Below are 12,534 nucleotides of genomic sequence, written 5' to 3'. Positions count from 1 at the left end.
GTCACTTTTGGGTATTTTCAGCCATATAGACCCCTCAAACTGACTTCAAATGTGAGGTGGTCCCTAAAAAAAAAATGGTTTTGTAAATTTCGTTGTAAAAATGACAAATCGCTGGTCAAATTTTAACCCTTATAACTTCCTAACAAAAAAAAAATTTTGTTTCCAAAATTGTGCTGATGTAAAGTAAACATGTGGGAAATGCTATTTATTAACTATTTTGTGTCACATCTCTCTGGTTTAACAGGATAAAAATTCAAAATGTGAAAATTGCGAAATTTTCGCCAAATTTCCGTTTTTATCACAAATAAACGCAGAAATTATTGACCTAAATTTACCACTAACATGAAGCCCAATATGTCACGAAAAAACAATCTCAGAACCGCTAGGATCCGTTGAAGCGTTCCTGAGTTATTACCTCATAAAGGGACACTGGTCAGAATTGCAAAAAACGGCAAGGTCTTTAAGGTCAAAATAGGCTGGGTCATGAAGGGGTTAAAGAAAAACTTACGAAATACAGAATTGCAAATTTATGAATGATGGTGAGACCACCGCCGAGGATCACAATCTTTTTTTAAAGTACACCCCTTTAGAGGTGTGGGGATACAATGCTTTAGAATTTAGATGCAACAAGAAGAAATAATGATGGCCATTAGGTGCCCCACTCTATTGAAAAAAATATATTGTAGAGAAACCAATGCCACACCAACAAAACTAAATTGTTGTGAAATATACTAAAAAACAAAACAAAACATGTTTGAGCTTATTAAGTAAGAAATAGCACAAACATTAAGCGCTGGCATTATGAATGCAGAGGCAGGGAAATCAGAAGGTAAACGGGGAGATGGCTCACACCACAATATCCTATAAACACTCCACACAGTCTGGCATTCATAAGCCTACAATGAAACATTCAGTGACTTGTATCAGATGATGCCAACCAGCTCCTCACATAAACATCGGCAATTCAGGAGATGTTATTCTCCAGTACATCTCTGGTAAGTGTCAGCAGGCCTAAAACATCTGCTCTAGATGGAGCAATGAGAACTCTCCCAGAATGGGGACAATAATGCCTGTCCATTACACGGTAACGTGGCTAGGTGTCCTCGTAGGCCTCCTGTCTACCCACTAACACAGGTATAGTTATGACTTTTTCTACAAGCATAACCAGGTTATGATTAAGACCATGGAGGTTTGAAACGTGTCATCCATTTGATGCTTTAGTATTTTTTTCACCATGTTTTTAATAATTTTTCATTAAATGTGAAGTTTTAGATTTATTTTTCTTATGGGATTGGTGGATCTTTTTCCCTGCTAAGCAGACAATGCCAACCATTTCCAGTGTGTCGAGGATAGGATCGTTCAGAACCAAAACGGAATCCGAGGGAGACATCCTATTTTACAAGCTTGGAAACCCCTTTAAGCTTGACTTTCCAGAGTTGTAAACCTTGGCTTACTACAGTACATTTAATTGAAACTTAAATAAAACATAGTAGGAGCACAAGCACAGTGTGTCACAGGCCTTACACCCAAGGATGACCCTTGGGAACCAATGCACTAGGAGATATTTACTAGTAGTTAGCCAGTGTGGAACCTATTGTAATCCATTCTGTGGCCCCAAAAATGCTTTCTGCCCGGTAATGGTTAAAACAGAGGATACTCACTTGGATGTTTCTGCACCTCGTACTGTCATCAGTAGTAGTTATATCCGAAATTTATGGCAGTGCTTAGATGGAAAAATTAGTTCAATATATGCATTAAACATAAATAAATAAAATAAAACACCAAAGCCTCTAGAAGGAATCAGCTTTTCATGTGTTCTTGGAGAGCAAGAAGCTGGCAGTCACATCATAAGCCACCTACGTGTTGGCAAGCACTACAAGAGCAGACAAATGCGTGCACTTCATTCGAGTCTCTTCAATCACTGATAAACCAGACTGATGGCGTTCGTTCTTGAAATATCATTAGAACATCGATGATAGTAATGAGTTAACTGTGGTAAAGAGAGGGGCAATGTATGTTAACAACTAAAGAGGCCCCTCTACAAGACCACCCCTTTTACAGTGGGTACAGAAAATATTCAGACCCCTTTAATTTTTTCACTGTTTCATTGCAGCCATTTGGTAAATTCAACAAAAGTTAATTTTTTTCTCATTAATGTACACTCTGCACTGCATCTTGACTGAAAAAAAAAAAGAAATGTAGACATTTGTTGCTTATTTGTTAAAAAAGAAAAAATGAAATATCACATGGTCATAAGTATCCAGACCCTTTGCTCAGACACTCATATTTAAGTCACATGCTGTCCATTTCCTTGTGATCCTCCTTGAGATGGTTCTACTCCTTCATTGGAGTCCAGCTGTGTTTAATTAAACTGATTGGACTTGATTTGGAAAGGCACACGACTGTCTATATAAGACCTCACAGCTCACAGTGCATGTCAGACCAAATGAGAATCATGAGGTCAAAGGAACTGGCCAAGGAGCTCAGACAGAATTGTGGCAAGGCACAGATCTGGCCAAGGTTACAACAGAATTTCTGCAGTACTCAAGGTTCCTAAGAGCACAGTGGCCTCCATAATCCTTAAATGGAAGAAGTTTGGGACCACCAGAAGTCTTCCTAGACCTGGCCATCCAGCCAAACTGAGCACCCGTGGGATAAGAGCCTTGGGGAGAGAGGTAAAGAAGAATCCCAAGATCACTGCGGCTGAGCACCAGAGTTTCAGTAAGGAGATGGGAGAAAGTTCCACTAAGTCAACTATCACTGCAGCCCTCCACCAGTCTGGCCTTTATGGCAGAGTGGCCCGACGGAAGCCTCTCCTCAGTACAAAACATATGAAAGCCCGCATAGAGTTTGCTAAAAAGCACATGAAGGACTCCCAGACTATGAGAAATAAGATTCTCTGGTCTGATGAGACAAAGATAGATCTTTTTGGTGATAATAGTGGTATGTTTGAAGAAAACTAGGCACTGCTCATCACCACCCAATACAATCCCAACAGTGAAACATGGTAATGGCAGCATCATGCTATGGGGGTGTTTTCCAGCTGCTGGGACAGGACGACTGGTTGCCAGATATTCTGGATGAAAACCTATTTCAGAGTGCTCTAGACCTCAGACTTGGCCAAAAGGTTCACCTTCCAACAAGACAATGACCCTAAGCACACAGCTAAAATAACAGTGGCTTCAGAACAACTCTGTGATATTCTTGACTGGCCCAGCCAGAGCCCTGACCTAAACCCAATTGAGCATCTCTGGAGAGACCTGAAAATGGCTGTCCACCAATGTTGACCATCCAACCTGACGGAACTGGAGAGGATCTGCAAGAATAGCAGATGATCCCCAAATCCAGGTGTGAAAAACTTGTTGCATCATTCCCAAGAAGACTCATGGCTGTACTAGCTCAAAAGAGTGCTTCTACCCAATACTGAGCAAAGAGTCTGAACATCTGAGGGGGTCTGAACATGTGATATTTCAGTTTTTCTCTTTTAATAAATTTGCAAAAATTTCTACATTTCTGTTTTTTTCATTCAAGATGGGGTGCAGAGTGTACATTAATAAGAAAAAAAATGAACTTTTTTGAATTTACCAAATGGCTGCAATGAAACAAAGAGTGAAAAATGTAAAGGGGTCTGAATACTTTCCTCCATACCCACTGTATCTAGATTACATTTGCTGGGTATAAAATTAAATCTAGCCTTATTTTTGAGAGGACCAACCCTGGATCATATTTCAAAGCAATCTCGTGTGTATTCCTCTATCCGAAGACAAAGAAAAAGTTATCCCACAATGCATATGTTCCTTTATAAAAGGTATCTCAGGAAAATATATACATAGTGGGCTAATTATTCCTCCTTTTCTAAAACGCTTTACATACACTAAATTTCTAGAAATGAACAAGTCCTGGCAAATATCAAGTATGTGTGTGTAAGGAAAGTCTAAGCCAACCCTTGGTGAAAACTGGAGCCAAATCATCTGGGCGAAGTCTAGAAATAACTAGCATGTACACAGAACTTCTGCTTGAAAATATATCCTGAATGAAACCATCTCAATGCAAAACCCTGTGGAATTTCATAACGTGTGCCATTGGTGTAATATTCAGAACTTTTCACAGTCTTCATTCACCTCATTCAGAAGTCAGTGATTTTTCACATACACAAAAATAAAGATCCAAGTGTCAAAGTATTTCGTCCGATTGTCATCAGTGTTTAGTCAGTGACAGCTTATACCATCAGTGTTTGGTCATGGATATTCACTGATGAAAATAAATGACTAAACGCCTAACCCTTACAATGTTCATCATGGACAGTACAATGAGGTCATCCGCGTGCTGTCCAGGATTTTCACAGACCCATAGAGCTGAGTGAGTAATTTTGAATCTTAACTATTCTGCAGTTTCCACGGTGTGCAAAAAAACAAAAAACGCACAAGCAGTGATAAAATACATACCCGTTATAATCTTATCTGTGAAAAACATAGGCAACGTGTATGAAAAGCATAAGTCTGAATGAAGCCTTGGAGAGGGCCTGGTGCTTGGTCTTGTATTCGGAATAATATAATCATTCCGGAAAAGATTTTCTTAGATCTTTAAATTGACAACTGGGTGCTATACATACATTTTTCAGAGGAATAACAGAAGAACAGCACGACATATATGTATGAAAATATATACCATGCTATTCCAAGGGTAACACATGCATTAACTAAAGCAAACCTGTCAGGAATGGTGACAGGTCCCCATATATGTCCAAATTATTTACTTTCCCATGTTGTTATTATTCATGTGTGAACATAAGCCTTACAAGAAATAAAAAGCTGCTGAAGAAATGTCCCACTGATATCAGAATGACATTTTATAACATTTGCGTCACTTAGAGCCTACATAAATGGCACTTTTGCGAAGAGGTGCAAAATCCCCATGTCACATTCACAATTATAGTTATATGTGAGAGAACAATAAAAAAAAATCATTACCTAGTCTGCTTCCATTCCTGGGCATTGCCATGAATGAGCCAAGACTTCCGCCTATAACACTGTGTGGTCTTCTCAGTGGTGGCTTCTTGAAGGATCCTGTGTATTGATGGAGGAAGGAGTGCATACTATGAGATGTCGGAGGTCGGCCATTCTTCACAATTGGTTCTAGTAATCCCAAAGGCAACAGATCCATTCCATCAGAAAAGGAAAGATTGTAGTATAGGTAGAGACCCACGGAAAAAAGCAGGAAGAAAAAGAATCGATTACTGACCACACCATCTTATAATCATTAAAAAATGGTAAAGGGGTGAAAAGCCATTAGTTCAGAATCACTTGTGCTTTACTTTGCATGTTAGTTAGTGAGTAATGTATCAGATATGATCAACAAAAGGTCAGTTGTTAATCCCAGCACCAGCAACATATTATAGACAGGATGCAATGTTATTTGGATTAGAGGGCACATAACCCCTTAGTGAAAGCCAATTTGGTACTTAATGACCCGGACAATTTGTACAATTCTAACCACTGTCACTTTATGAAGTTATAGCTCTGGAACGCTTCAACGGATCCTGATGATTCTGAGGCTATGTGCACACGTTGCAGATTAGGCTTAGGAATTTCTGGTGCGGATTCTGCCTCTCCTGGCGGATTTGTTGCGTTTTTTGTGCGGTTCCGCAGCGTTTTTTGTGCGTTTTTGCTGCGGATTTGCTGTGTTTTTTACCCCTGTGGTTTTCTATAACGGAATGGGTACAAAAATGCTGCAGATTCACAAAAAAGAAGTGACATGCTACTTCTTTTAAACCGCAGCGTTTCCGCAGCGGTTTTTCCGCAAAGTGTGACCAGCATTTTTTTTTCTCATTGATTTACATTGTACTGTAAATCAATTGCGGATGTGCAGCGTTTCTGCACTGCAAAAAACACTGCAGATCCGCAGAGAATCTGCAACGTGTGCACATACCCTGAGACTGTTTCTTCATGACATTGTACTTCATGACAGTGGTAACATTTATTCGATATAACTTGAGTTTAATTCTGAAAAAAAATAATAATGGAAATTTGGCAACATTTTTGAAAATTTAGCCATTTTCAAACTTTTAATGTTTGTGCTCTTAAATTAGAGTCATATCACACAAAATAGTTAATAAATAATATTTCACACGTCTACTTTACATCAGCACAATTTTGGAAACAATTTTTTTTGTTAGGACGTTGTAAGGGTCAAAAGTAGAAAAGCGATTTCTCATTTTTCCAACAAAATTTACAGAACCTATATTTTTAAGGACCACCTGACATTTGAAGTGAGTTTGGGGGGTCAATATAACAGAAAATACCCAAAAATGACACCATTCTAAAAAACTGCACCCCTCAAGGTGCTCAAAACCACATTCAAGAAGTTTATTAAAGGGAACCTGTCACCCCGTTTTTTGAGATTGAGATATAAATACTGTTAAATAGGGCCTGCGCTGTGTGTTACTATAGTGTATGTAGTGTACCCTGATTCCCCACCTATGCTGAGAAATAACTTACCAAAGTCGCCGTTTTCGCCTGTCAATCAGGCTGGTCAGGTCGGGAGGGCGTGTTCACAGCGCTGGTTCTTCCTCAGCTTTACGTTGGTGGCGTAGTGGTGTGCGCCTGTTGAAGTGACTAATCCACTGTGGGCACGTGAACAAGCAGCGCGCGATCTGCGCTGTCATCCCTTTCGTCGGTGGGGGCGGCCATCTTCCTGGGGCCGCGCGTGCGCAGATCGAGTGCTCTGCTGCACGGGGCTTCAGGAAAATGGCCGCGGGATGTCGCGCGTGCGCATTAGAGATCGCGGCGGCCATTTTCCCAATGCCGAGTTTGCATCTCGGCTTTGGGAAAATGGCCACCGCGATCTCTAATGCGCACGCGCGGCATCCCGCGGCCATTTTCCTGAAGCCCCGTGCAGCAGAGCACTCGATCTGCGCACGCGCGGCCCCAGGAAGATGGCCGCCCCCACGACGAAAGGGATGACAGCGCAGATCGCGCGCTGCTTGTTCACGTGCCCACAGTGGATTAGTCACCTCAACATGCGGACACCACTACGCCACCAACGTAAAGCTGAGGAAGAACCAGCGCTGTGAACACGCCCTCCCGACCTGACCAGCCTGATTGACAGGCGAAAACGGCGACTTTGGTAAGTTATTTCTCAGCATAGGTGGGGAATCGGGGTACACTACATACACTATAGTAACACACAGCGCAGGCCCTATTTAACAGTATTTATATCTCAATCTCAAAAAACGGGGTGACAGGTTCCCTTTAACCCTTCAGGTGCATCACAAGAACTGAAGCAATGTTGAAAGAAAAATATAATATTTAACTTTTTCACAAAAAAATGTATTTTGGAACCAAAACTTTTTATTTTCACAAGGGTATCAAAAGAAAATGGACCACAAAATTTGTTGTGCGATTTCTCCTGAGTACACCAATACCCCGTATGTGGGGGAAAGCCACTGTTTGTGCGCATGGCCGGGCTCACAAGGGAGGAAGCACTGTTTGACTTTTTGAACGCAAAATTGGCTGCAATCAATGGCGGGCACCATGTCACATTTGGAGACCCCTTGATGTACCTAAATAGTTGAACTCCCCAATTCTAACTGCAACCCTAGCCCGAACCACACCACTAACCCCAACCCTAGCCCCAACCATAATGGGGAAAAAAAAATACATTTAATTATTTTTACCTAAGGTGGTGATTTACTTTTTTTTTTTTTTGATCACTGTGATAGGGTCTATCGTAGTGATCAAAATGAACTAAAAGGAAAAATCTCCTATCGCTTCTGAGTGCCAGCAGTTTTCGACGAGCACACTGCGCATGCCCCGCCATTTTTTTCTGGAAGACAATGTCAACGGCAGCAAGGGGACAGATCCAGAGAGACCGGGGGACATTGTAGGTACCGGGGGTGGGAATCCCCAATTCTTTCTCCTCCGATGTGCTAGATCATTTCAGAGGAGAGAGAAATCAGAATGCAACACTGGGGATGGTAAAAAGTGACCTGATGATTTTCTGACGCTGGGGGGCACTACAACTTTATTTCCCAGTGCCGTTACAAAGCGAATCAATACCCTTAACTGCCGCCATTAAAAGGTGTATCAGCGGTCGTTAAGGGGATAAACTTCAGAATGAAGGTGAAACAAGCCATATATTAATGTCTGTCAGGAAGTAACAACAGAACCAAAATGTGCTGACCAGAGTGTTCTAGGTACTGTGTTCTAGAAACATATGGGGTCCGTGCTTTTAAGCCATATTATGTCATGAGCACTCTTGGTTCTGAGGTGCTAATTACTGGAATATTCTTCATTGACATCAATGGATTCAAGGTCAAGAGTATGAGATACAGATACATTATTTTCTTATATTAGATTACGATCATATCTTTGGTTGATAATGCCAAATGTTCCTAGAACAGAATGGCATCCACTTTACCAGAAAAACTGCACAGTATAATGTGTTAATTTTGTATGCTAAAATAGACTAAACCAGATAGGTCCATTACAATCAATATGTTACTTGTGGCACAGTTTGTGTCCGTTATTGCACAGATCCATCTCCTACATTTTTTCTCTTTCTAGAACAGAACAGAAAAAAGGAAATCCCTAATGAAGATGTACCTAGCCTTGAATGAAACCGCATAGACAGAAATAGACATTCTCTAGCGGTGACATTCTGCATGTTGTGAAGTTATTGTATTTTATGTGAAAATGAGCACCTAACCAATTGTCACAATCCTATTAGAGGAGCAAAGAACTGCTGCAAAACCCTCAGGCCAAGCACTATCCACATCATTACACAAGTTCTCCCATCCAATTCCATGTACTATAGCGTGTAACAGGATAGCAGAAAAGCATAGCGCGAGTTTAAGGGAGTATTGCAGACAGAAATCATGTTTCACTTATACAATGAATAGTCAATCCATGCTAAATCAGTCGGGATCTGAAGGTTTAGACCATCAATAATCACCAGAACAGAATACCCCTTTAAAACAGTGTAAGGTACTAAAGTGGGGAAAATACGTATGTGATACACTGCCAAGTTTGCAAGTTTTCTCACCTACAAAGAATGGATAAATCTGTATTTTTACCGTAGGTACACTTCAACTGTAAGAGACAATCGAAAAATAAAATTCCAGAAAATCACATTATATGATTTTTACATAATTAATTTGCATCTTATTGCATGAAATAAATATTTGATCACCTATCAACCAGCAATAATTCTGGCCCTCACAGACCTGTTAGTTTTTCTTTAAAGGGAAGGTGCCATCAGTTTTCTTGTATTTTGTTTTTTTTTTTGTGTGTGAAATTAAGCTTAAAATAGTAATTAAAATGTATTAATGCAATGTATGCACTGTTTGCAAACATTTCTATATGAAAAATATTATATATTTTTCTACAAATATACATATTTACCACTAGGGGGAGCATTTTCCATTTTAGACCTCAAGCAGCTATAGTAAGACTTACAAGCTTTACTGTTAGCAGCAAAATTGGGACAGTAACTGCTGACATCACCATTTCCCTCCCCTTTTGGGTGGTCTAATATCCCTGGGGCAGAATGAAGAGCAGCATCACAGGGCAGCACCATTTTGTGTGTGACTGCCCTGTGACCTGCTATCACCAGCAGTTACTGCATCAGAGGCACAGCTTGTTTACAGAGGAGCAGAACACAGTGGACTCCGCAGCATTTTTTGTGAATAACATTCTTGCCATCCCCCTTCCCCCACCTTAATCCCTGTCCTGTCAGCTGCCCTGCTCTCTCTCTCCAGGTGTCACCTCCCTCTCTGCAGGTTGTGAGTGCAGCTTACAGGAGATCACAGGGACTGTGTGAGGGGGAGACAGCAGGAGAAGCACACAGGGAGGGCAGCGTGTGAGGAGCAGAGGATGTGCCTGCTTGGAGTACAGAGGAGCAGTGAGCGCTTCTTCTGTCCTGCCATAGAGAGTAAGTGGAGCTCGGCAGATAGCACTGGGCTATAATAAAATGGCGGCTAGTCACACCTACAGCAGTGAGTTGTGCAGCCCACAGAGGCGTGCCCAGCTCACTGCTAATGCTGCTGCAATGTTACAGATAGGAGATAATAGACCGGCGCTGACCCTATGTCCATGGGGTGCCGTAATCTGACACTTATAGTGCCCTGCTACTGCTGCAAAACCAAGATGTCAGCCCCCAGTGCATTCTTCAAACTCCTAACACATTAAATCTGTTTCACATGCATTTCAAACTTGCTTATAGCAGCATGTTATGCTACATTACAGTGATTTATTAATGACCTACAAACGCGGTACCTTCCCTTTAACCCCTTCCCGACCCATGACGCCACGTAGGCGTCATGAAAGTCGGTGCCATTCCGACCCATGACGCCTATGCGGCGTCATGGAAAGATCGCGTCCCTGCAGACCGGGTGAAAGGGTTAACTCCCATTTCACCCGATCTGCAGGGACAGGGGGAGTGGTAGTTTAGCCCAGGGGGGGGTGGCTTCACCCCCTCGTGGCTACGATCGCTCTGATTGGCTGTTGAAAGTGAAACTGCCAATCAGAGCGATTTGTAATATTTCACCCATTATAACGGGTGAAATATTACAATCCAGCCATGGCCGATGCTGAAATATCATCGGCCATGGCTGGAAATACTAGTGTGCCCCCACCCCACCCCTCCGATCGCCCCCCCACCCCCCCGATCTGGCCGGTACACTGCTCCGGCTCCCCTCTGTCCAGTGCTCCGCTCCCCCCCGTGCTCGTGTCCGCTCCCCCCGTGCTCCAATCACCCCCCCGTGCTCCAATCACCCCCCCTGCACTCCGATCCACCCCCCCCCGTGCTCCGTTCCACCCCCCCGTGCTCCGTTCCACGCCCCCCGTGCTCCGTTCCACCCCTCCCGCGCTCCGATTCCCCCCCCCCGCGCTCCGATCCCCCCCCCGCGCTCCGATCCCCCCCCCCGTGGTCCCCCCCCACCCTATCATACTTACCGATCCAGCCGTGGTCCCGTCCGTCTTCTCCCGGGCGCCGCCATCTTCCAAAATGGCGGGCGCATGCGCAGTGCGCCCGCCGAATCTGCCGGCCGGCAGATTCGTTCCAAAGTGCATTTTGATCACTGAGATATAATCTATCTCAGTGATCAAAATAAAAAAAATAATAAATGACCCCCCCCTTTTGTCACCCCCATAGGTAGGGACAATAAAAAAATAAAGAATTTTTTTTTTTTCCACTAATGTTAGAATAGGGTTAGGGTTAGGGGTAGGGTTAGGGTTAGGGTTAAGGTTAGGGCTAGGGGTAGGGGTAGGGGTAGGGTTAGGGGTAGGGTTAGGGGTAGGGTTAGGGCTAGGGTTAGGGGTAGGGTTAGGGCTAGGGTTAGGAATGTGCACACGTATTCTGGTCCTCTGCGGATTTTTCCGCTGCGGATTTGATAAATCCGCAGTGCTAAACCGCTGCGGATTTATGGCGGATTTACCGCGTTTTTTTCTGCGCATTTCACTGCGGTTTTACAATTGCGATTTTCTATTGGAGCAGTTGTAAAACCGCTGCGGAATCCGCACAAAGAAGTGACATGCTGCGGAATGTAAACCGCTGCGTTTCCGTGCAGTTTTTCCGCAGCATGTGTACAGCGATTTTTGTTGCCCATAGGTTTACATTGAACTGTAAACTCATGGGAAACTGCTGCGGATCCGCAGCGTTTTCCGCAGCGTGTGCACATACCTTTAGAATTAGGCTATGTGCACACGGTGCGGATTTGGCTGCGGATTCGCAGCAGTGTTCCATCAGGTTTACAGTACCATGTAAACATATGAAAAACCAAATCCGCTGTGCCCATGGTGCGGAAAATACCGCGCGGGAACGCTGCGTTGTATTTTCCGCAGCATGTCAATTCTTTGTGCGGATTCCGCAGCGTTTTACACCTGTTCCTCAATAGGAATCCGCAGGTGAAATCCGCACAAAAAACACTGGAAATCCACGGAAAATCCGCAGGTAAAACGCAGTGCCTTTTACCCGCAGATTTTTCAAAAATGGTGCGGAAATATCTCACACGAATCCGCAACGTGGGCACATAGCCTTAGGGTTAGGGTTGGAATTAGGGTTGTGATTAGGGTTAGGGGTGTGTTGGGGTTAGTGTTGTGGTTAGGGGTGTGTTGGGGTTAGGGTTGTGATTAGGATTATGGCTACAGTTGGGATTAGGGTTAGGGGTGTGTTGGGGTTAGTGTTGGAGTTAGAATTGAGGGGTTACCACTGTTTAGGCACATCAGGGGTCTCCAAACGCAACATGGCGCCACCATTGATTCCAGCCAATCTCGTATTCAAAAAGTCAAATGGTGCTCCCTCACTTCCGAGCCCTGACGTGTGCCCAAACAGTGGTTTACCCCCACATATGGGGTATCAGCATACTCAGGACAAACTGCGCAACAATTACTGGGGTCCAATTTCTCCTGTTACCCTTGTGAATCTAAAAAAATGCTTGCTAAAACATAATTTTTGAGGAAAGAAAAATGATTTTTTATTTTCACGGCTCTGCGTTGTAAACGTCTGTGAAGCACTTGGGGGTTCAAAGTGCTCACC

The 12,534-nt window shown here is 43.1% G+C and overlaps 1 protein-coding gene across 4 annotated transcripts in view; it reads right to left on the bottom strand.

Moving 5' to 3' along the window:
- Positions 1 to 12,534, bottom strand: part of CDK17 (cyclin dependent kinase 17) — a 224,508-nt gene that overhangs the window by 82,642 nt on the left and 129,332 nt on the right. For 2 of the 4 annotated variants that reach the window (XM_069764460.1, XM_069764461.1), the window contains exon 3: positions 4,971 to 5,135. The exons of 1 other annotated variant lie outside the window; for it this stretch is intronic. In XM_069764460.1, the coding sequence (XP_069620561.1) occupies positions 4,971 to 5,135 (165 nt within the window). The remainder of the gene's footprint in view (positions 1 to 4,970; positions 5,136 to 12,534) is intronic. One more of the 4 variants, XM_069764462.1, reaches the window with a different exon arrangement.

Source organism: Ranitomeya imitator, chromosome 4, assembly GCF_032444005.1.
Source record: "Ranitomeya imitator isolate aRanImi1 chromosome 4, aRanImi1.pri, whole genome shotgun sequence".
Lineage (NCBI taxonomy): Eukaryota > Metazoa > Chordata > Amphibia > Anura > Dendrobatidae > Ranitomeya > Ranitomeya imitator.
Note: the sequence above shows the minus strand (reverse complement) of the source record. Positions and strands in the feature narration are given on the sequence as shown.